Source organism: Glycine max, chromosome 20 (genome assembly GCF_000004515.6).
Source record: "Glycine max cultivar Williams 82 chromosome 20, Glycine_max_v4.0, whole genome shotgun sequence".
Lineage (NCBI taxonomy): Eukaryota > Viridiplantae > Streptophyta > Magnoliopsida > Fabales > Fabaceae > Glycine > Glycine max.
This window is the reverse complement of record NC_038256.2, coordinates 43,400,508-43,422,976: the sequence shown is the minus strand read 5'-3', so window position 1 is coordinate 43,422,976 and position 22,469 is coordinate 43,400,508. Positions and strand designations below refer to the sequence as shown.

Sequence of the window (22,469 nt, the reverse complement as noted above, 5' to 3'; positions counted from 1 at the left end):
GGAAATATTAGAAAATTTGGAGGAGCATTAAGTAATTCCTGGTAGAAATCACACATATTGGTGGTGCTAACTTGGTCAATACTTAGCAAATTGGGCTGACCCTGAGAAGTGGATTTGCAATAATGGATCTAGTTTTAAGCTGCATATTAAAGCATAAGATACTTCCACAAGTGGATTTGCAAAGTTCAGTTGGAAAGAACTTAAACCACACTGTAAAGGCTGTTCTTGTGGCATCTTTATATCCTGAAGTATATGAAGAAACCAACTGTTACAGGGGAATTGGTAGAAGTTTATCAGCCAAGTCATGAAGGGAATCAAAAGTTTAATGATATAAACACAATATGAAAGCTTGGATGGAGATCTTTTGGCTATGTTGCTCAAGGATTGGGAAACTTGAAGCCTTGGCTTCTTTACAAGCTAGTCAGTAACAAGACCCATTTACCGCATGTCAATGGGATTTCTCATCAGAGCCTTGTTATCATCATCCTCCCAAGCATTGCTGCAATGGAATGCCCCTCAAAGATTTTGCTTCTTCTTTTCCCTATTTGAGGGGGTGCAAGGATTCTCGTTTTGGTGTGAAGCTGGTTAACGGTTCTAGCTAGTTGTCGTTGTATCATTTTGGTCTTTGACCCAGAGAAAAATTATTGTATGGTCTAATACCACACTTGCTTAAGATCACACTAATCAAAATTCCTAATTGAAATGTTGTCAAATATTCATAATTGATCGCACTCACAACCACATAGTTTTAAAAATCAAACATTGATTGAATCGCATGATCCGGATTCTATAAATAAAATCCACAGCCTCATTTTCAATTTCAAAGGAAGACTATGAAAAAAAATAAAAAGAATTAACTAATTAATAACTCACTAATTGAATTAGTAATCCACTAATCCTTGACCTACTATAAAAAAATAGCACTCATATATAATATAATATATGTAAATATATAACGAATAATAAATAATACATTTACATACTATCATTCTATTTTAAGATTTTTATTTTCATTTTAGTCTATTTTATTTCAATAATATTACCGTCATTTAGGTAAAATTTAATAGGGATTTATGCAATCCAAATTTTCATTTTAGTAAAGCTAAAAAAATATAAAAAAAATACTTTAAATTTGTATCAATTGGGCAGAGTATTAATTTTATTGATTTACTATAATAAAATATGATTGATCTTTTTTTTGTCGAATAATGATTGATCTGTATCAATTTATCATAATGACTATTACTTGTACCAATTTATCTTAACTAGATACAACTATTCTAATTAAGATGTTTTTTTTAATTTAATTAATAAAATAAAATAAAATAATCAAATTTTCTTTAATCTTTTGAATTATCCCTTTCTCGAAATTATTTGGGAGTTGCTATTCTCACCCATCAATTACTATTTACATCCCCAAGTTTTTTCTTATTTATGAAATATCCTTTTGATGGAAATATCATTATTGTACAAAGAAATCAAATTTTCGTTTCGTACTTTATACGCCCCCTCAACAATACTATAATGGAAATACTTTATACGCCCCCTCAACAATACTATAATGGAAATGTGTCCCGATTTCATACTTTTTGCACCCATTATTAATGTAATAAAAATGCTTTTTCATTTTGTACTTTTTGCATCTCCTTATTAATATAACAAAATTGTGTTTTTGTTAGGTGTTTAATAAAAGTGCATAATAAAAATGTGTTTTTTTGGGGTATTTTGATGAGGTACACAATGAAAATATGTTTTCTTTGTAAAATTTTATTAGATATCCAATAAAAATGTCATTCTATTGTGTGTCTAAGTGACATACACTATGAAATCACATTTTCTTTGTGTACTTTTATCAAACATATGATAAAAATGTGATTTCGTCGAGTATTGCTACAATGAAATCACATTTCTGTTAAACAAACACATGCAAAAAAAAAATCCACCCCCTCACATAGGCTAAGAAGACAAAGAAATAAGGTGGTGGGAGCAGAAAATGGGTAAATGAAGTATGGATGAGAATCAAATGGAGAAGAAAGAGAAGAGGATGGCAGAGGGTGGGAAGAGAATGATGAAGAGTGGGGGGGTGTAGGGAAACTGCCATCAAGGGTAGTTTGGTCTTCTAAATTAAATCTGAAAAAGTAGAGTTGTAATTAGTAATTGTTAGAATGAGAATAGTAACCCCAATTTACTGTGGTCATTAAAGTCCAATCCACTCATCTAGGCATCTAATCTAAAATATATTAATCAAAATATTCTTTCCCACCCTCCAGTTCCCAATACTCTCCACGATTGTACTTTCCCCTTCCTAAAGCCGTCAAAATAGTCTAGCCTGATTTGACCCTGGTTCGTGTGGACCAAGGCAAAAATGCCCAAAAGACCAATACGTATGCATTAAGGGTTATTCATCTTACATTTATTTTTTTTTACATTCGATATATTTAAAAAAAAATTAGTTTTATCTTTTTTATTTGTTCTTTCGTAAGGCTAATCTATAATTTGTATGGACCCATACGATTGACAATTCATATGGTCTTATACAAGCAATCCATATGATCCATTTAAAATTAATGACTCATGCAAGGTCTAATGTGTAACTTTTATGTTACTAGTAGGATACTCCAATCAATTGAGCTAATAAAGAAATTATGTTAAAAAATAATTAACATTGATATATATAATACTAAATTTTTTAATATATATTTAATACAAATATAAGTTTATATAATAAATTTTGTAACAATTAATTTTGATTTAATAATGTATTTTTTTACATATGTAAATTTTTATTAAATCTATATGTAAACTTATATTTAAAATTTATATATATAAAAAATATTATTAGAGCAAAATTAATTATTACAAAATTTATTATGTAAACTTATATGTTTATTAAATATGCATTAAATTTTTTATTGGTATATATACGACAAATTATTTTTTTAACATAATTAACTTATTAGCTTAGTTAGTTACAACGTTGTGTTAATAACACAAAAGTCACATGTTCAAGACCTATATGAATAATTTTAAAGTATTTAGTAAAAAATATTTTTAATATAATATGAGTTATACGGATTATCAGTCCATTTGTATGGGGCTTCCGGATTCGTAATTCATAATCCATAAGTCTCATACATTATCAATCCATATGAATTATATGTAATGTATTTTTAATCTTTCTCTCTTATTGTTGGTATATTAGAAAAATTGTTGGATACAAAAAGAAAATCCCCTACATTAAAAATGCAAAAAGCCCGTAAAGCCTTGTAGGTTATGGTGAGCCCGTGGGTCTTATGTTTAAACAATTTGACCTTTTTTTTTTACTAAGTTATACTTTTAATTTTTACATGTATAATCCAGATATGATGTTAGGAAAATATTAACATCGACAACATGTTAAAAAAATCGACACGAATCTACCTAGTAAAGAGTTTTAAATCGCATGTCTCGTAAATTTTCTAAAGCAAAATTAAACACTCCATATGCAACAATAGGTATATTGTTCATTGTATAGTCGTACAAGACTTTTTTTTTTTTTACGAATAATTGTGCAACAACTATATCTCTTTGAATTGCACAAGGCATCTAACTAATGAGTCTCTAAATAAAGGAATTTCTTCATATTCTTATAATGTATTTTCCCATATGGTTAAATAATTTTATTAAATAAAAAATAACCATACATACAACACGTCTTATTTTAGTTTTAGGTAAAAAAGAAGGAATAAATTGAAGTCCTGAAAAAATGTCCCTCCAAATAATAATCAATCATTCCTAGTGTATTTAAAATTGCATAATAATATGTATAATTAATTTTAAAAAAATAAAATCATCATTAAAATTTGGAAAACAAAAGTATAAATTAATAATTAAAATAATAATTTAAAAGTGTAAATAATCCACACAAAAACTAAAATAGAAAAGTAATCAATTTAAATATGTGGCAAGTTAAACAAATAACGTTAAAGAAAAAAAATTAAAAGTACTAAATTAAAAAAATATTGTATTAGAAATAAATACTATTAAATACGAAATATCTTTATAATAAATTTTATTTTAATTAAATAACACTATATTTAATTATTTATACTTAATATTAACGATGTAAATTGACTATATATATTTAAATTTAAATTAAACTAAACACAAAATCCTTACTTATTCATTTTTAAAATAAACTTTAAACATTGTTCTTAAATGCAACTCAAATGGGGTTTCTTGATAAAATATTTTCTCTATTTATACGTAACTGGCATTTTAAAAAAAATAAATAATCATTTACAGTAAATTATAACTTCTCCAAATATGCAGTAAAAAACCCTCCTCACAATATGATATGGAAGGTAAACTAAAATAAAGTAAAAAAAAAGAGTAGAAAAATAATAAAATAAATAAAATTCTTAGTATGAGAGTTTGAGAGTAGTGATTGTGATCCCTCTCTTCCTTTTGTCATAGTCTTGTCTATAGCTGTTGTGAGGCCGATAAGATTGAGGCTTGTGAACAAAATTCTTCAGTATCCCAGCTTGATGATGTCCTTTATTTTGTCCTTCAAGAGACTGCACTGTATGGTTTAATTATCCTCGGTTGAGATAGTACCAACATCGTTTTAAGAAATCAGTCTTGGACAGAGTGTTGATTCTGCTTGGTATGACTAGAATTTTGGTGGACAAGACTTAATTCAGGATGTGAGATTTGCTTGTGGTAGGGGGGGTTAATGGGTGTAACGAGGTTCTCAAGGCGGTCGATTCCTTCATCCTTCCTCCATAGTCTTGTTAAAGTTGGGCTTGCTGACTTCCTTGTAGCCTTGGCTTGAACTTGGTTCTCGTATTTGGTCAATTCTTCCATATGCATATACTTGGTTGTTCTTTGTCGCAACTCATCCATGTCAGAAGTAGGTTTCTTGCATAAGTTGTTCACAAATTTGAAGTGACACTTTCTTCTCCTACCATATGTTGACCAAAGTCATTGAGATTAGATGATGAGGCTGGCTAGTTGCGAACTACGTTCCTAAACGAGATGTAGTACATCAAAAGAGTCTTCGATGTTAGGGGGTAGTCGGGTGAATCAGTGAAGGGCCTCACCCTTGAAGGATGTGGGGAACACTTGACATAAAACAAAATTGTTAATAGAGGCTGATTTGAGTGATGTAAATGTCAAGGTGCTCATCCAGGTTATTGGTACCATCGTACTTTTCAATATTCAAGTTCTTCCAGTTGGAAGGATGGGTAGTCTCCATGATGTCGGGGACAAAAGGATTCTTGTACTGCTCTAACTGCAACGTGTTTACAGACTCGGGGTGTATGTCTTGTTGAGCACTAACATTGGTGGCCTTTGACATCTTAACGGTTGTTGACTTCGCCTACGCTCCAATGGGTATTTCATTTTCACGTCGTTAGGACCGATTACCTCTCGTAGTTGTGCATTCTCCTTTTGAAGGACCATGGTTTCTTCGGCGAGATGTCGACACATATCTGACACTTGCGCCTGCAACCTCCTCACCATTGAGGATAGGTTGGTCTGGTCCTCCATGCGCACTTCTTTATGATGTTGATTCCCAGGTTGTTTTGTTGTTGTTGTGTTTGTTTCAGTCCATGTAATTGCCATAATCCTTAAGGTCAGGGACTATATTACACGGCCTAGTGGGCACAAAAAATGTTCTTGTCACAATATGACTGAATACTGCTTCTTGCGTGAAGGGTCCTTGCTGTTCCTTTTCCTTCTTCACTTCGTTTGAGAGGAGTGATTTATAAGGGATACTTACAAAAAATACTTCGACGTTCAAATAAGGGTTTAATTTAGAGCAGTAAATGCGGATAACAAATATGCATTCAATGAGCAATGATTTTTATCCGTTTATACCCACCTTATTAGGCCTTGGACTCGTGCATGTGCACTGATTACCGTTGAAGTAATCCATTCTCTAAGCAGGATTAGGTAGACTAGTCTCGTGATTATTAATAAATGCAATCATTTCCTCGTGCGAGTCTAAATAGATACTCGACTACCTTAACTTAATACCTATCTTATATATTGCTTTGTCTCTTATAAGATCGAATAGCTACTGAATGTCCTATCCACTATACCATATTTCCAGATTTTATTATTCTTCTTTTACTATTGCATTAATCACTTGTCATGGGCCTAATTCTGATATCTGAGCTGATAACACAAAAATAAGTAAATAAAAAGTTCATGTAGAGTCTTTGACTCTGACACAGTGGTAATAACATTTTGAATACTACGATTACCATTTACATTGATTAAGCAACATAATCTTTTACTTGTAAGAGTAAGACACCGTAATATTCGTCAAATCATCTTGTATCACACGACACCAAGCTACTCAACACTATTCTTCTGATCTTCAATTGCTTTTGTAGTTGATTTCTTGTAAAAGCACAAGTGAACAGCATGTAATATTTCGGTACTTCTGAGAAAAATAACACTAATTGCTTATGGAAAAAGTAATGATCCATGCATTTAGTTGCTCTGAAAATTAACAATATAGTAGTTAAATAGAACAACAGTTTTGCTGTGAAATGAATATTCAAATGTAGATAACCAATTAGGTCCCTATATATTGGGCTCGGTCCTAGTCTAGATTAGAATTAATTAAAATATAATAATAAAAACTGCTTATGATTATTTTTTAATATGTATCACTTTCTAGAATTTATATATTAATTGTAAGTTTCTTTGAGCTTACAAGGATTGAACAAAGAAAGGAACACTAATTTATATATGTACTAATTATGATTATTTTTTTAATATGTATCACTTTCTAGAATTTATATATTAATTGTAAGTTTCTTTGAGCTTACTAGGATTGAACAAAGAAAGGAACACTGATTTATATATGTACAATTAATGTTGCTGAATATCAATGAAATTTGATAAAATGATGTCTCATTGGAAATCAAAATTAAAAACATAAAGCTCATGCAGGAACCTTTGACTATGTAGAGCAACATTTTGAATTGTCCTATGCTTATGTTTTTCCAGTATGTCGATTAGCGAAAATCTTTTGTATGGAAAGATTCACCATCTGTGCATATATATAATTAAGAGTAGTAAACACTTTGTTGATTAATTCACCAAAAAACAAAACACGTGGTTGATTTTTACACCTACAAAAATTAATTTACTGAAACGAACTCTCTCCCAAAAGATTCCAATTATAAAGAGATTAATTAATTGAACGAAATTGTTTTTTCCTTGCCTGCTCTTGGAATTCTACTCTGCACTTCCAATTGTTTATGATAACCAACATGTTGTTGGTATGAATGCAATTGGACTCGGATCCTTTAAAAATAGTATTGGATTTGACTTTTACAAATGAAAATAACATGTTAATAATAAGTTAGTTGTTTTGATTGGTCATTGAACTAATAATATGTTCTTTCTTTGTTTGATACCAGTGATAAAAATTAAATATTATTATTGTTACAAGTAATACGTTACTGATAAGCTAAGAACATTTACTAGTGTGATAACCAAATATTACACGACAAGTGAAAAATTTCTTATTGTTAATAAGTGTATGAAAAGTGTAAAATCTTATGTGCAATAACATAATAGCCGGCAGCCGTTAATTGAGAGAGATGAAAGCAACATGGTGATTCATTTATGGCTATAAAAAGGTATACAAGATAGCTGGGCCTTATATTCTCTTTGTTATGGAAAATAACCAAGCCATGTTTCCAGTTTTTATCATTCTTCTTTTACTCTTGCATTAATCACTTGTCATGGGAGCTATAGGGCCTAATTCTGCTGTTAAGAATAGATTCTGTTTCCTCCGTGACAAAACTATCATATTTGTTCAAGATTGGAAGAGGTGTATATATATATATATATATATATATATATATATATATATATATATATATATATATGCTGAAGAAAAAAATAAAGCAGAATCACCTACCAGCCATATGGGTAATTTTAATACATTTATTTATTTAGTGCATGTTTGATTTGATTTATTTTAAGGATTTTTTTATTAATTTTATGATAAAATAAAAAAAAAAGATTATTTCTAAAAAAATTACCAAATGTACATATAATTTTTTTTTCTTTTCTTTGTCACTTTTACTAAGACCGGTTCTTTATGGAAGATAATCTATCTTTTTCAGTGCACTAACAGGTAATTAATAATTGTCCGTAGTTTTAGAATATACTTCTTGGAGTGGTTCATGAATCCTACAACAGAGCGTAGTGGAATTGCAAAAAGTAAAAGTGTTAGTTTGTGACGTTTCTCGATCGACGGGTATAGGAGTAGTTACAATACAACGTATTGATACCTTTTATGAAACCCAATTTTATTTTTTGGTGAAATCAAAGTTTGAGAGCTACGTGATTCTCTCACCTTAAAAGAAGGCGTGCTACAAGTTAATTTGTTAAAACTTATAATAAAAAATGTAAGTGACATAATAATAAAGAACCACCAATAAGAATTGAATCCAAAATCTGAGTGAATTATGAAATCGAATTTGATATCGAATATGATAATAGCTAGGTTTGTAACTCTTCTAAGAAAAATGACTCTTCTAAAGAAAAAAATCATGACTAATGTTTTAAAAGCCATCTTGTTATATTTAACTTGTGACCCACTACATAACATTTTAATAGACGTATGTTGGGGTAGTTGTAGAAGTTAACAAGCCAACACATCCTCATGTACCAAAGCACCTTTCTCTCTCATACACTAGCACAAGTGTTATAGAAAAAGTCATACAAATATATTAAATAAAAGATGTGGATTATAATATTTACTTAATTTTGACTTAATTATACGCTGGTTACACGGATGCTTGCGTTGGAAAAAATGCAATTAAATAACTGTTCACTAAACCACTTAAAAAAAATTAGCTAGCTTCAATTATATTTAGAGTTTTAGTCATATTTCGCTGAAACTCTAACTTGTGTATATATACCATGTTAACAAATTGATTATATACATCAAGAGCGTAAAATGTTAAATACAGATTTAAGAATGATTTGTTAATTTGTTCCTTCAAATTCAATTAGGCAATGGAGAAAGGTTATGAAAAGAGCGAAATTGTTAGCCAATCTTAGACCACGATCTGCCTATGGTCTTGACTAATTTCAAAATAACATATATTTAAGTTTTTTAATTCTAGAGAAAAAAAATTTCTTTAACACTTGATTATCATGTAAAGATTAATGTGAACAAAGTAGTCTAAGACCACCAAATAATTTCTTTAACAAATGATATATAAACATTTAAATACTCTTTGTTTCCTTAATATATTTTTTAAAAAAACTTCATATTAATACAAGAATACTATAATAATAAAATAAATGGTAGTATTGTATTGCATTTTCAAAGAGTTGGTCAAATAGAGATTTTTGGTTTGAGTTCCGACTAGGACACCATCTACTCTTAAAGTTTTTTACGCCATTTTTTTTAAATGTCTCATCAAGTGATGAAGTGCCAACCAAGCCACATCTTTATTTCAATCAACTAGACAAACTGCAAGACCGCCATGATGCTCAGTTTAGGCAGAGCTGATGTGGAAGAGGTTCATTTTTTTAATTAATCTGTTCTTGATTATATATCATGCTGAGGTACAAAACAAGGCAAGGAATTAAGAATCATGGTTGATGAGGGAAAAGTTGACAGCTAACTAAAGCAACATCAGATGCGTGACCTCCTGTCCTGTTTATTTTACTTAGCAGTTTAGTTTGTGGTATACATCACATTCTTTCCTGGTCAGAACCATGTGCATGGCTTATAAAGTAATTGAGAAAACAGCTACACCTATTGTAAATGGTATAAAGTGTTATTAAAAGTTACATGAAGAAGTGAAAGATGCCTAGAATCTGTCTCACATATAAACATTTCAAAAAAAAAAATGATGTTTACTTCCTTAGAGTGGTCATGCCATGTGGCATGAGACAAATGGGATGCCTTAAGATTAGAGCAATGAATCACAATGTTATGCAGTTCTAATCATTGTGGCCTCAAATATGGAGGTGGATACTGCCATTAGCTTCTGGGGCACTTTCATTTTTGCATCTTCCATATAAACCGCTTTCAGTGTCTTTAAGCCATTCTCAAAAGACACTGTACTGCGGGCTGAAAAGAAAATACATAAAGTACATACTTTGCTGTGCTCACGCTCTTTAAGGATTTGTTTAATACTAGACCTGGAAAAAGGTAGCAATGACTTCATCAAACTAACACAAAGGATATTAAAATTAAATCCTTGATAAATGTAGTATACGTGTATATGATAATATAGAAAATAAGCCTTCGTTTCCACCACCAAAAAGGAAAAAAACAAATAACTAACCTTTCTTAATTAATCAATTGCACCGCCAAACCTTCCAAAATTAGTGCATTTTAAGGAGAAAAAATTGTGTAGTTTGCCACCTCACTTGGTGATTAGAAAGACATTTCAACTAATATTGTATGATATGATTGACAGATAATTATACTCTTTAAGCGTGTGGTCAGAAGTCCAATATGTAAGTATGTGTATATGAAAGAATATCTATTCGGAAAGAATTACTCTTTATATAAATATTAATATCTTGAATGATTAGTCTGTCTTTAGTTTTTTATCACGAGATATCTGGGTTTACCAGTAAAAAACAAGACATTTCATCAGTAGATTAGTGGTTATCTATTATTATAAGTTCATAGCTTTTTATCATGCCTAGTGTCTATGAAATGTATCAGTGACAAAAAAACAAAATTGCCATTGATTTATTGTGTGTTTACATTAAATTACATTAGCACAGTCAAGAGAAGAATATAGCATGTGGGTGTTCAACAAAATCACATGATTATTAATGACAAAAAAGAATAATACCCGGGATAATAACAAACAAAGAACATGAAGGTCTTAAATTAAGGAAGTTTCTGTCACTAAACGAATGTCAATTCTCAATGCTTTGCACCCTGTATGACAGCTGATCCAAAAAAGCCTGAGCTGTCTGATTCCAATTGGTTGTGAAGGAAAAGCATGTTATGCAAGCATAAATGGTAAGTAGAAAATAAAATCCTTATAAAGAAATGTACCTGATTGAAGCCATAACAAATTCCTAATGAAACACAAAGTAGGTTACTTTTAGTATTATAATAAACCTAACTGATACCTGCCAATATGAGGTGTGCCTTAGCCCAAAGGAAATGTATTTAGTGTAGTGCATGCATTTTAATCATTTCTACGTGTCAGTTTTTATCTCGGATTTACTGCCTGAAGGATCTATATGAAGGATACATTTCCCAAGAAGGAAATCTTCACACAAAAAACATTTCCAACTTGTTTGCAAGAAATGGCAACAGGATCAAAGTTTTTGGACAATGCAATTATAAGAGGTTCTCATTCTCTCACTGCCTCCAACCATGTTCCTGTATTAAGAGGTGGGGTAAACTCATCAATAGCATCACCTCATGAAAAGCTTCTTTTATGTTCAAATTCTGTTTCCATGAAAGAGGAGGCACCTTTAGCCACTTGGATTAGTCATATCCCTGCAAAATTCAATGGCCATGAAGACATCAAGAATGGCAAAGAGAAAAACCAATCCAATTCTATCTTCCCAGTCTCAGACATAAAAAACAGTTCCATTCCTCTAAATCTTTTGGAAACTCTCCCACCATTAACCATAGCGCCATGTTTTGATGATCCAGTGGCTTCCCTAGCATCTTCTTCTGCCAGACCAAAATTTCCAAACTTGACTTTGTTTTTGCCGGAACCCTCCATGGTGTACTCATCAATATCATCCTCAAATATAAAAGGTGGTGAAGTCATGTCAGCTACTTCAGACCCCTCATATCATGTGTCTCAGTTTGGCCAAAACCAGCATCAAGCAGGTAGTGGGGATGCACACAAAATGAACAACAACCTAACAAATTCGCGGTCCAAGTCTTTCAACGAGAATTGGTTGAGTGCCACTAGGACTCAGCCTTTGAAGTATGGTGGAAGAGGCAAGCTGTTTAAAGGTGTGAGGCAGAGACACTGGGGGAAATGGGTAGCTGAGATTAGATTACCAAGAAACAGGACAAGGGTTTGGCTAGGGACTTTCGACTCCGCCGAAGATGCTGCCATCGCATATGACACAGCAGCATACATACTAAGAGGAGAATATGCTCAGTTGAACTTCCCAGATCTCAAGCATGTAATTCAGGCAAATTCTCTGAATGGAACCACTGCTGCACTTGTGGAGGCAAAACTACAAGCAATATCACAAGGTGGTTCTTCTCATAGGAAGCCAACTAATTCACCGCCAGGGTCAAGCAATAAGCACAATGATGAGAATGGAAAATTGAAAAGTATAAGTGGCAAAGATTCATCCATAAGGGTTGGAGCTGAGGTAACTGAGAGAAGCAAAAGCAAACACCATGAGACATCAGATGTGGAAGGTGTTCAGTTAAGTAGAATGCCCTCCTTAGACATGGACATCATTTGGGATGAACTTTTTATCTCTAATTCATGACCTTTTTTTTTTTCTCTAATTTTAAAGCATACATATAATAGCCCATGTTTTGTCTGAAGCTCATTACCTCATTCTAGATTTTAAGGTTCCTATCCCACACTGAATCTTCGGGTTCTATTTTCCTATAATGATGTATTGAAATTAGTATCCTTCTTAACACCCTTTCTTCAGGGTCATTTATAGATAGAATTTTAAGTTTCCACCAATTATATATCATGCTAAAGGTTCAAAGATTATTTTGCTTCTGAACAAAACACTTGATTGGTTCGACGGCTGTTAGAGAAACACCCAGTTAACATTGAGAACAACGGTTGAGATTGTGATTTTTAAGAATGATTCACCTGTATTGATCACTTCGTATAGATTTATAGGCCAAAAATAACAAAGAAGCCAATAGTATAACTTTATGCTTTGTGTTTGAAAGCTTGAATATATTATAAAATATACCAAAACTTTGCCTCCTTAACATTCTACTGCAATATACCACTGGAAACACGTATATTGAAGAATGTACCTAGAATGGATTCATTACAGTTCTTTTGTAATAGTAGTCTGAATCCATTACGGTTCTACAACTTTGGAGCCAAATGACCGGTATTTGGGTGGCTATAGGATATTGTAGGCTCTGGCTATTTTACATGATATTGGGTTGGTTGGTTTAGAATTTGGTAGGATTAATTTTAAACAGTTGATTGTGATGGAGATTTGTGTCAAAATTAATCTGAGCCACATATTTATACTGAAACGTGACTTTCCTTCCCCAATTTCCCAATCCCTTTACCTCTAAATTCTAATGCAGTCCAACTTGGACCCTAAGTGATGCTCATGAAAAAAAGACAGGCTCTCATGTAAGTTATATGAAAAGGCTCTACACCATAGTATTATTTTGTTGATTATTCATGCATAAGCAATCTTATTGTTCACATTGTCACACAAAGAGAACCATAACTAAGATTTCTAACCATAGAACATAATAATCTGAGATTTAGCCCTGATACCACAACACCTATTTAAAGTACAAAAGATGTGCCTGCTTACACTTTCTAGATAAAAATAATTCACTATTCCGCATGACGCCATCCAATTCATCATCACTATCAGGATAAATCACTTATTCTGCATTTAATTCAGCATCATGCACTGGTAATTAAAGCCTTAGCTTGTTCAAGTCTAGAGCTCACTGCATCCCAGGAAACAAGCTTATCCATGAACACTGATATATAATCAGGACGCCGGTTCTGGAAAGATAACAAAAAAGTCTCAATTCATAATTAAATTTATCTATTGGACACAACTCTCGCTAATAACGGTATGAAAAGTGCTAATAACGGTATGAAAAGTGCTAGTAACACACTCTTTGGCACCCTTTTTGGGGCACATTCTTTTGTTGGATAAAATTCATATGGGTCTCACTAAATATGTGGATCTCATTTCTGAATTAGTGAGGTCCACATAAATTTTAACAGATACTAGAGTTATTGGAAAGAGAATGTTAGAGTGTGTTAGCAGCTCTTCTATTAAGTATATAATGCTTGCAACAACATATCACCTGAAAATCAAGGTAGTAAGCATGCTGCACAAAAATGAAAAAAAAGTATTACTAAGTCAGCAAGTTGTTATTAATGACTGTTATAGAGCTTGTGTTTGCAGATTGTTTCATCAAATAACAAACAAAAAGAAAATATGATTAATACCTCCCAAACATCAATGGTAAGAAGTGGCTGCAAGAAATTAAGACGAAATCACATCAGAATTTACCAGTGAAATGAACCTCACCAGACCCAGCTATCATTCATATTTCAAGATAAGTAAGGAACAATAATATTATTACAAGTTCTTACAACTTACGTAGTAACCTCCCCAAACAAGGGGGTTCACAGCATTGGGACTCTTGAGCACCACTAGCTTGTTGTCCTCATCGGGTGAAGGAGGATTTGCTACATTTTCCCCATCAAATTTTCTTGCTCTATCTATATTTCATCAAAAGAAAATGAATGAACAAAATGGGTATGTAACTGTCTGGATAAATTTCTCATGAAGTACTTATAAGTGAAGAACATAAGAAGGTAAAATGAAACAAACTCCTATTACAAGTTAAAATTAACTTATGCATAAATTAATTTGTAGAAGCTTTCTCGTTTAGCTTTTCCAAAAAAGTTGACTGTAACTTGTGCATAAAGTAAGGTGGAAGGGGGTTATTACTGACATGCTAGCCAAGCCCACCCTGAACCAAATTGTGTTGCAGCAGCAGCCTTGAACTCATCAAGGAATTTTACAAATGAACCAAAGTCTCTTTCAATCAGTTCTAGAAGCTCCCCGGATGGCTTTCCACCTCCACCTGGTTTCATGCACTCCCAGAAGAAGTCATGGTTCCATACCTGCACTATGCATTACAAGATTGATTGATTAATTAAGTACTAAGCCATGGTTTTGAAACATGAATTAGAGATTCTGGTTGCAAGCATGCATGCCTGTGCTGCATTGTTGAAAGCTGGAAGAATGTCACCCTTATTGTATGATGTGACAATAATCTCTTCTAGTGACTTCCCATCAAGCTCTGTCCCAACAACTTGTTTTTTCAGATTTTCCACATAAGTCTTGTGGTGCTTCCCCCAGTGAAACTCAAGTGTCTGCTGGCTCATCACCGGCTCCAAACCATTCTGAAACATTGCATTATCACAATATATTTTTACAACTTTCTACTTTTGGTTTTTTTATTTTCTGGTAGGTTTGGTTTTATAAAATAGGATGAACAGCCGAACAGGTAACTTAATTTTTCTCCCTGGAAGCCTTGTGTGATTCTTATGAGTTTTGGGAATCTTCATCTATATATATGTGTGTGTGTTTAGTTAGATTATAGCATCGGATCCATGATGAGCAGAAAATAAGAGTAACCAAAGTACTTAGTCCATGCATGTATTGAGATGCCTATGTCCATGTATCGTTTCATTTTTAAGTTTCTTTATTAAAACAAGACTAACCAAAGTTTCAATAGAATGTAAATTTGAAAACTATAAAAGCTAAGTATTCTTTCTTCAATGTGCATTAGAAATATAGCTCCACTAGAAAATCACAATGAATTCTCTTGTAAACATGCAAACTCTAGGTCTTATTACCAGTGGATATGGTGGCGGCTTCAGCTCGAACTTTGCATTGACTTTTGGACCCTGCAGCATACAACATCCTTTCTTCAATTAAAGGACAAGGAAAACAAAATGTGTCTTAACATATGAAGCAAGGGATTTGAAATAAACATACTAAATTCTAAAAATTGCAAGATATACACTGATACCCCCTCACGCTATGTATGTAGTATGTACATATATGTTGCATCGTTCCTATAAGACATAATTAACTAACTTACACTTAGTAAAAAAGTTAGTTAATTTAGTTATTAGCATTAAATTTATAATATTTTTAAAAATTTATCCTTAACTTTATTAGAAACTTGTTCATATTTTTTAATCTTCATGGGAGAGAGAAAAGAGACAATTCAGGGTATTTTAATAAAAAAAATAGTTAATACACAAGAGAGATGAAATGAAATCTCATAACAAAAGACAAAAAAATTGTTAATTATGTCTTATAAATAGGCGCCTAAAGAACTCTTGTATTTCGGATTAGTCCATTTGGTCAACCCACTGCATGCTAACATATTTTTTTCAGGTTAAGTTGAACTGAATGGATTGAGCTGTGGACTAAAAATTGTTATTTCAGAAGAGTCTTTTATGAGCTATAGGTCGGACAGAGCAGCCCATTACCCCATTTGATTATTTAAAATTAAGTTTTACATAAATTTTTATGTTGAAAAAACTTGCACTCTCTAACTTTTGTTAAGCCTTAGTCTAAATCTAAAGAGCTGGCTACATGAAAAGTAGGTAAGATTTTTACACTATCATTATAAAAACTAAAAAGTACTGTATAATCTTAATAAAATAATTAAAAAAGAAACTATTATAAGAGCACGAGCCAATAAACTCAGCCAACCCACACCAGGTCTAGTGAATTTCAGCTTGGGTTTGGTTAAAATTGGATGGAGGATGGTTTATTTACACCTCTTTTTTCTCTTTACACCTCCAACTTTTTTGTGATATTTTAAAATACTCAAAATACCTTTCTTATTCTCCCTTCTCCTTCCCTTTTCTTTCCAGCACCCCTCCCCCCTCCCCTTAACTTTTCAGCACCCCACTTCTCTGGCACCTCCTCCCCTTCCATCTCTTTGATAATTGTCCTTTTAATTTCATTTGAATGATTATTTTGGAGGTAATTATCTTAATATTCCAATTCTTAGACTATTTAATTGCTCTTTTTGATAGTCTGGTTGTAAATAAATAAAATTTTTCTTAGGATAGTTGTTTTAATCAAGTTTACACTGATTTAAGTTAAATTTGGATTTTAGGAGCATGGAGGAAAGGGACAAAAAGGTCAAGATTCTAGCATTTAACTGTGGAGAAGCAAATGACTTTTAAGCCTGCACTTGTTGGCGCTTGAGCGTCACAAGCAAGAAGTTGGCAAAGAGGAAAAACATCTGGCACTTAAGCATCAGGTTCCTTGTGCTTAGGCATCAGGAAGCAAACAGTTTGATTTCCATGGCATCACTCTAAGTGCACTTAAACGCCTGTCTGCACGTAATTACTTAATTATCTTATTTAAGAGATTTCGTGTACTTAGGATGAACTTTATCGGTCTTATTTTATGCAAAGCAGACACTTAGTAAGTAATCAGCAACAACTATATACAACAACAAAAGTTAAACACAGTGAATGCACATTCAAATATTTTTTGTGATGAGAAGATTAATACCTCTTTGATAAGAAAATTGATGCCGCTCACATTTTGTAACCCTGTTAAATTAAGTAAACACGAATCCAATCAAAACTGGGGAAATTAAGAAAATGTAGAAGGCACCATTGCACTAAGCATAACTGTGCATGCATAAGGATATAGAGATTGTGCAAAACGTACCACCCAATGAGGCCATGTCTTCTGAAGCGTGTGGCTGGAATGAGGATTTAGGACAAAGGTCAACCTCTTCCTTTCAGGGCCAATATAAACAAGAAAATATGTGTTAGTACAATTCCAATGTTGTAGTACACTAAGTTGTGCAGGTACGAGGGCACCAGCAGTACAAGTTTCTATTTGATTATCTATTTTACTTGTTTTAGAAAAATAAAAGTAATAGTAAATTATTAATTGCCTAATTCCAATTTCCACCTACCAAATCATGTAACTCGGCGAGTGAGAAACTGAGAATCTCTGTGTAGTAGTAATAGTAAATTATCTACTTATCTCTGCATCAAATAATAAACATATATACACACACATAGTATTATTTTATAATATTAAATAATTATATAAAAGTTTAATTGTACAGATAATGTGTCTCTAATGCTTGTTCTTAAATGGGTTTATTCAATTATTTTTTGTACTCTGTAATACTGAATCCGGATCCCCTGCGGTGAAAAAATCACGCAGGAAGTGCAGATAAATTTTGCACTACGTAATCTTGTTTGTTTTGGTTTTTTATTAATATTTTATTTAATTAATTATAAAAAGTGCGTGTGGTGAATTATAAAACTGTATTTCCTTTAGTGGTTTTTTCACTGCAGCAGAGGATCCAAGTCCATGTAATACCACATCAGATTTTAAAATTCAAACAAAATTTCACTCCAATATTGTTAACTTATTTTTATGTGCCTTACCGTTGAGTTTCTATTTAAGTATAATAAATATGTAAAATTTTAAAATATTTAAAATACTAAAAATTTATTTTATTTATGATAATAAACTAAAAATAATGAAAAATGCATAACATTTCATTGATAAAAAAATTAATGGCTAGTTTATAAATAAAATTAAAATATAAACTAATTAATATTTATTTGATATTTGAGTCCATAAATTTTTTCTTCTTCCTATAATTGAGTCTGGAAAAGTAGTATAAATTTTGAAAAAACTAGGGAGAAGCATGGATTTGTCCCTCTGATTGCAGCAGAGTATTATCGTGTGGCTTGTATAACAACACATGAGTACTGAAATAGTGTAAACTTGCATAACTATCATTACTCAAACATAAAACGTGGGTTTTTTTAAATATTTTTTATTCAAATAAATATATGGCTAAAAATATTAAACATAAATGTTCTTAAACATTTTAAAACACCTTTTTTTAGATATTGTCCATAGTGAAGGTGATTTCTGATTATGAGTAACAAATGTAAAGTAAGAGCACCCCTACTCAAAGGCAGAGTATATACCTATTCAAATCTCTGGCATAACATTCTCATGAGGGATCAATATGCTATGGTTGTTACTCAGATAAAAACATGAATTTGCATGTCCAATTTAAATGTGTTCAACAATCATGTACAACGTATGCTGTATATGACTCTTCCAAACCAAGCAAAACTGTCATTTTTTTTTTCTCTCCAATTAATATAACAAAATATGAAAATAATATATTCAAAACAGAAAGTTTCAAAGCTGTCTCGGTAATTATAGTACTTTTATGCTCAAATCTTCATCATCCCATATACGGCAGCCACGAGAGCAATATAAACTAACTGAATTGCATCCCTTGCACAATTCGCAGCTCCTGCCGAAAAGTGTGTGTTTTTCTTTGAAGAAGGAGACTGCGGAAGTGTGGAAGTGTTTTGATCTGTTCCAGCCACAGCCTTAGGTGCTATAGTTGGTGCTAGTGATTTGTCATCGCCTTCTACGTGAACATGAAGCTTCATCCCTCCAAGGCAATACAATTTGTTTCCAGATACATAATACCTGCCCCCAGCTCTTGTCAATGGCACTGTTGTGTTCCCACTCCCATAAGTTGCTAAAACATTGGTGGTGTTGCATGTGTCAAAGTTTTCTTTTGTAACCTCTTCCACACTTTGGCTTGATGAATATTGGAAAACTGAAACAGAAAAAAAAAATCTCAAAATGTTGTTAACAATGTTCTAATGAAAATCAGAGGAAAGAATGTGACTTTTAAACGTTTAAAGGAAATTAGTAGATATATAAATACCTAAATGGACAAGACTGACAAATAATTTTTGTATTATTAAAAATACAAATTCTGTACGTAAAGTTTGATCTATTTGCGAATTTTGCTCTTAAATGCTTGGAAATTTAATCTACTTAACTTGAAGTTTCAGTTTTTATTGAATAAATTAAAAAGAACCTGTTTTACTAAGTTGCTCTAAGAATCTAACTGAAATAAACTAAAGAGCTTACAAAAGTTATATATAAGTTACTTTTATTTCATAAATTCCCCTTTGAGCTACAATAGAAATGATGAGCACTTACCAAGAGCATCCCCTACTTTGAAATTTTTATCTGCAATCCATGTATCAAGATTTGTGCTAATGTCCCAGCCAGAGCTATCTCCAACAGTGTAAGTAGTGGCTGAGCATGTCATAATTGCGAAAGAAAAGAGAAGAGAATAAACCAAGAGTACCTTTTCCATGTTGATCAAGAGTTCTAAGTTCTAACAACTCGGGCCACCATTGGTTCCATCTTATATACTTGAAGTTTGCTTTTTATTGGATAACCTACCCAACAAAAAGACTAAATTAAATAGAAAAGCAAAACTTGATAAAAAAAAAAAAGAAGAAATAATAGTTGCTTCTACATTGCAAGGTTGGAATGTGCATTTCATCAAGTTGGTGGACTGGACTGAGAAGGAGTTAATGTTAGCTGGGCAGTGGTTAAACGGTATTGAACTGCCATATAGCATATTAAGCCCATGGTTTGACTTAAATTAAATTTATTCAAGATGTATATTGTTATTCTTCTACCATGAAGCTAAGTCATCATATAAACTGGTTATCTTTTTCCATCTTTATGGATATTAATATATTTTAATATATTATAATATGTTTTCATATTTCAAAAAAAGTTAACAGTTTTTATAACACTGTTCAACAATTACGACCAATTACAAATGGTATGTTTGTTTTAAACATTTTATGGTATTTTTTACATAGACATATAAAAAAACATTTAAAATCGGTTATATATAATTACATAAAAATAAAAAAATTAACTTGCTTATTTCATCTTTCTATAACAAGGACAACACTTGATTCAGAATTTGAATGTTATAATGTTACTTATATAGTAAAATAAATATTTACTTACTGCAATAAAAAATTAAATATTCTATATAATAGAATGCATTAATGAAGCAACAAATTATTAGTCGGAGTGACTTTGACTTCAAATCTCGAGTAAGGTCTTGGATTCGCATTTTGTAAATGAAAAAAATATGATTAGAATGAATTTTTTTACTAAAAGTGACTAGTTAAGTTTTTCGACGGAGATTAATCATCATCAAAACTAGTAGATACTTCACATCAATATCATGGTGACAAAAAAAATGCATTAATAATAGCAAAAAACAAATTAATTTATTTATTACCTTTTCATGAATAGATGCATGTATTAATTTTTAAAAATAAAGACTTTTTTTATACAGAAAATAAATAAATAAATGATTTTATTTTTACACAAAAATTACAAAATCTGTCCCATCTCTAATAATTATTGAAACCAGTATATTTTATATGTAATTAATTGTACAGTAGTTTGCTTTATTAATAGCTACGAAATACAACCAATATACTTTCATTTGACTAGAATCGACGTGAACTTTTAAACATACGGTCTCAAGTTTAACTTTGAGGTCTTATGTGTATGAAAAAAATATTATTAGAATTAGTCATTTATTTAACTAGTACTAGTTTGAATTAATCAAAAGTAACTAAGTTTTTTTAACTCATACCAATTAAATTAATTTGAATTGATTTATATATGTGTGAGACCAAACAAAATTAATGAAACTTGATCATTATTGGTTCAATTATCTATTCCTTGATTTAAACTCGATTCTCCCCTTCTCTATATAAAACAAATGGAATGGATAGATGAAGAGATAGAAATGATATGACGATGTTTGAGCTAAAATAATAAATTATCCAAACTAATTAACTCAAATATCTGTTTTAATTTTATTTATATATGGTGTTTTTTTAAGAATAGATACATATGATGTTATTATTAATTATTTGAACTAATCAATTTTAACTATATGTTAATTTATTGAAAAGTGTACCAAACTGTTATAAGTAGTGAAGTAAAACGGAAGTTCAAAGATAGAGTCCGGTGCAAACCCAAATAATTGATAGAAAAGAAAAGAAGAGATAAGGAATTATATCTACTCTCGTACTCTCTTTCTTTGGTTCCTGCAACAAGAATTTAATTTATTTATTTTCTCTTCCAAATTCTTTTGTGTGACCTCCTGGTCTTAGTGGATATGGTGACGATCACGTGCTTAGCGGGATTCGTGCTAAGTGAACCTTTAGACTTTTCGAGTCTTTTTTGCGTTAAGCTTACGCTGGCGGTTAGCGAGACGCTTTAGACTTGTCTAGTGCGCTAAACTAGCTGTCCTAATCTTCTACCTTATTCTTCAAGTTTTTTTTTTAGTTTTTGAATCAATTTTCCTATAAAACACTTGTAATTCTCATTCTTTTAAATCATGTTAGTCAAGAATTGAAATGATATTAAAATCCTCACTATTCCATTAAATACAACACTAAACTAGAGAGATTTTAATCATTCTTAGTCAAATTTGATTACTAATTAAATTCAAATTTTGTAGTTATCACTATCTCATTATTTTTAAAAATAAAAAATATCATTTAAATCTAATGAACTAAAAAGAACCAGCCTTTTTTTGATTGAATTTGTTAGTTCGACTTTAACAAGAAGAAGAATTATAAAATTAAACTAGTTTATATTTATTCATTCAATTTCTTTTCAATCCAAACTAACTAAACCAGACATAAACATAGGCGATAAAAAAAAAATCCCAAACAAATCCATAGTGGCTTACAAAGCTTGGGATTGCGAGACTAATCTTTAAACAATGTTTCCTTTCAAAACAAATTTCTTCAGATTATTTCAAATGAGGAAAGTTGTTGTGCTGGCTTTTATCTTCCTAGCAAAAC

General features: G+C 31.4%; 3 protein-coding genes across 4 annotated transcripts; 1 reads left to right on the top strand and 2 right to left on the bottom strand.

Annotated features, from left to right (window-relative positions):
• Positions 1-10,916: 10,916 nt before the first annotated feature.
• On the top strand, positions 10,917-12,671 carry LOC100820013 (ethylene-responsive transcription factor ERF062). Its single transcript, XM_006606261.4, has one exon. It carries the CDS (start codon positions 11,239-11,241, stop codon positions 12,463-12,465), a length of 1,227 nt encoding a protein of 408 aa, XP_006606324.1. The 5' UTR covers positions 10,917-11,238; the 3' UTR covers positions 12,466-12,671.
• Positions 12,672-13,318: 647 nt separating this feature from the next.
• SODB (Fe-superoxide dismutase) lies at positions 13,319-17,486 on the bottom strand. 2 transcript variants are annotated; one of them, XM_014772265.3, is made up of 9 exons: positions 17,431-17,486; positions 17,269-17,309; positions 15,582-15,653; positions 14,937-15,125; positions 14,672-14,843; positions 14,314-14,435; positions 14,160-14,186; positions 14,015-14,038; positions 13,319-13,703 (listed from the first exon to the last, which is right to left on the bottom strand). In XM_014772265.3, the coding sequence occupies exons 1-9, from the start codon at positions 17,444-17,446 to the stop codon at positions 13,599-13,601; spliced, it is 768 nt and encodes a 255-aa protein (XP_014627751.1). In that variant the 5' UTR covers positions 17,447-17,486; the 3' UTR covers positions 13,319-13,598. The 2 variants fall into 2 exon arrangements, with proteins under 2 accessions (XP_014627751.1, NP_001238486.1); NM_001251557.1 differs by having other exon boundaries at positions 15,582-15,632; positions 17,431-17,469.
• A 1,302-nt stretch (positions 17,487-18,788) lies between these two features.
• LOC100819487 (stellacyanin) lies at positions 18,789-19,955 on the bottom strand. The gene is made up of 2 exons (XM_003556275.5): positions 19,768-19,955; positions 18,789-19,375 (listed from the first exon to the last, which is right to left on the bottom strand). Exons 1-2 carry the CDS (start codon positions 19,925-19,927, stop codon positions 18,978-18,980), a joined length of 558 nt encoding a protein of 185 aa, XP_003556323.1. The 5' UTR covers positions 19,928-19,955; the 3' UTR covers positions 18,789-18,977.
• Positions 19,956-22,469: the final 2,514 nt, after the last annotated feature.

What these genes read in the sequence shown, in the direction of transcription:
- LOC100819487 (XM_003556275.5), bottom strand. Translation starts at nt 19,927, where the DNA reads ATGGAAAAGGTACTCTTGGTTTATTCTCTTCTCTTTTCTTTCGCAATT. An exon ending in CAAAGTAGGGGATGCTCTTG is followed by an intron (nt 19,376 to 19,767) that starts GTAAGTGCTCAT and finishes TTTCTGTTTCAG; the next exon opens with TTTTCCAATATTCATCAAGC.
- LOC100820013 (XM_006606261.4), top strand. Translation starts at nt 11,239, where the DNA reads ATGAAGGATACATTTCCCAAGAAGGAAATCTTCACACAAAAAACATTT.
- SODB (XM_014772265.3), bottom strand. An exon ending in TTACCATTGATGTTTGGGAG is followed by an intron (nt 14,039 to 14,159) that starts GTATTAATCATA and finishes ATTTTTGTGCAG; the next exon opens with CATGCTTACTACCTTGATTT. An exon ending in CTTACTACCTTGATTTTCAG is followed by an intron (nt 13,704 to 14,014) that starts GTGATATGTTGT and finishes TTATCTTTCCAG; the next exon opens with AACCGGCGTCCTGATTATAT.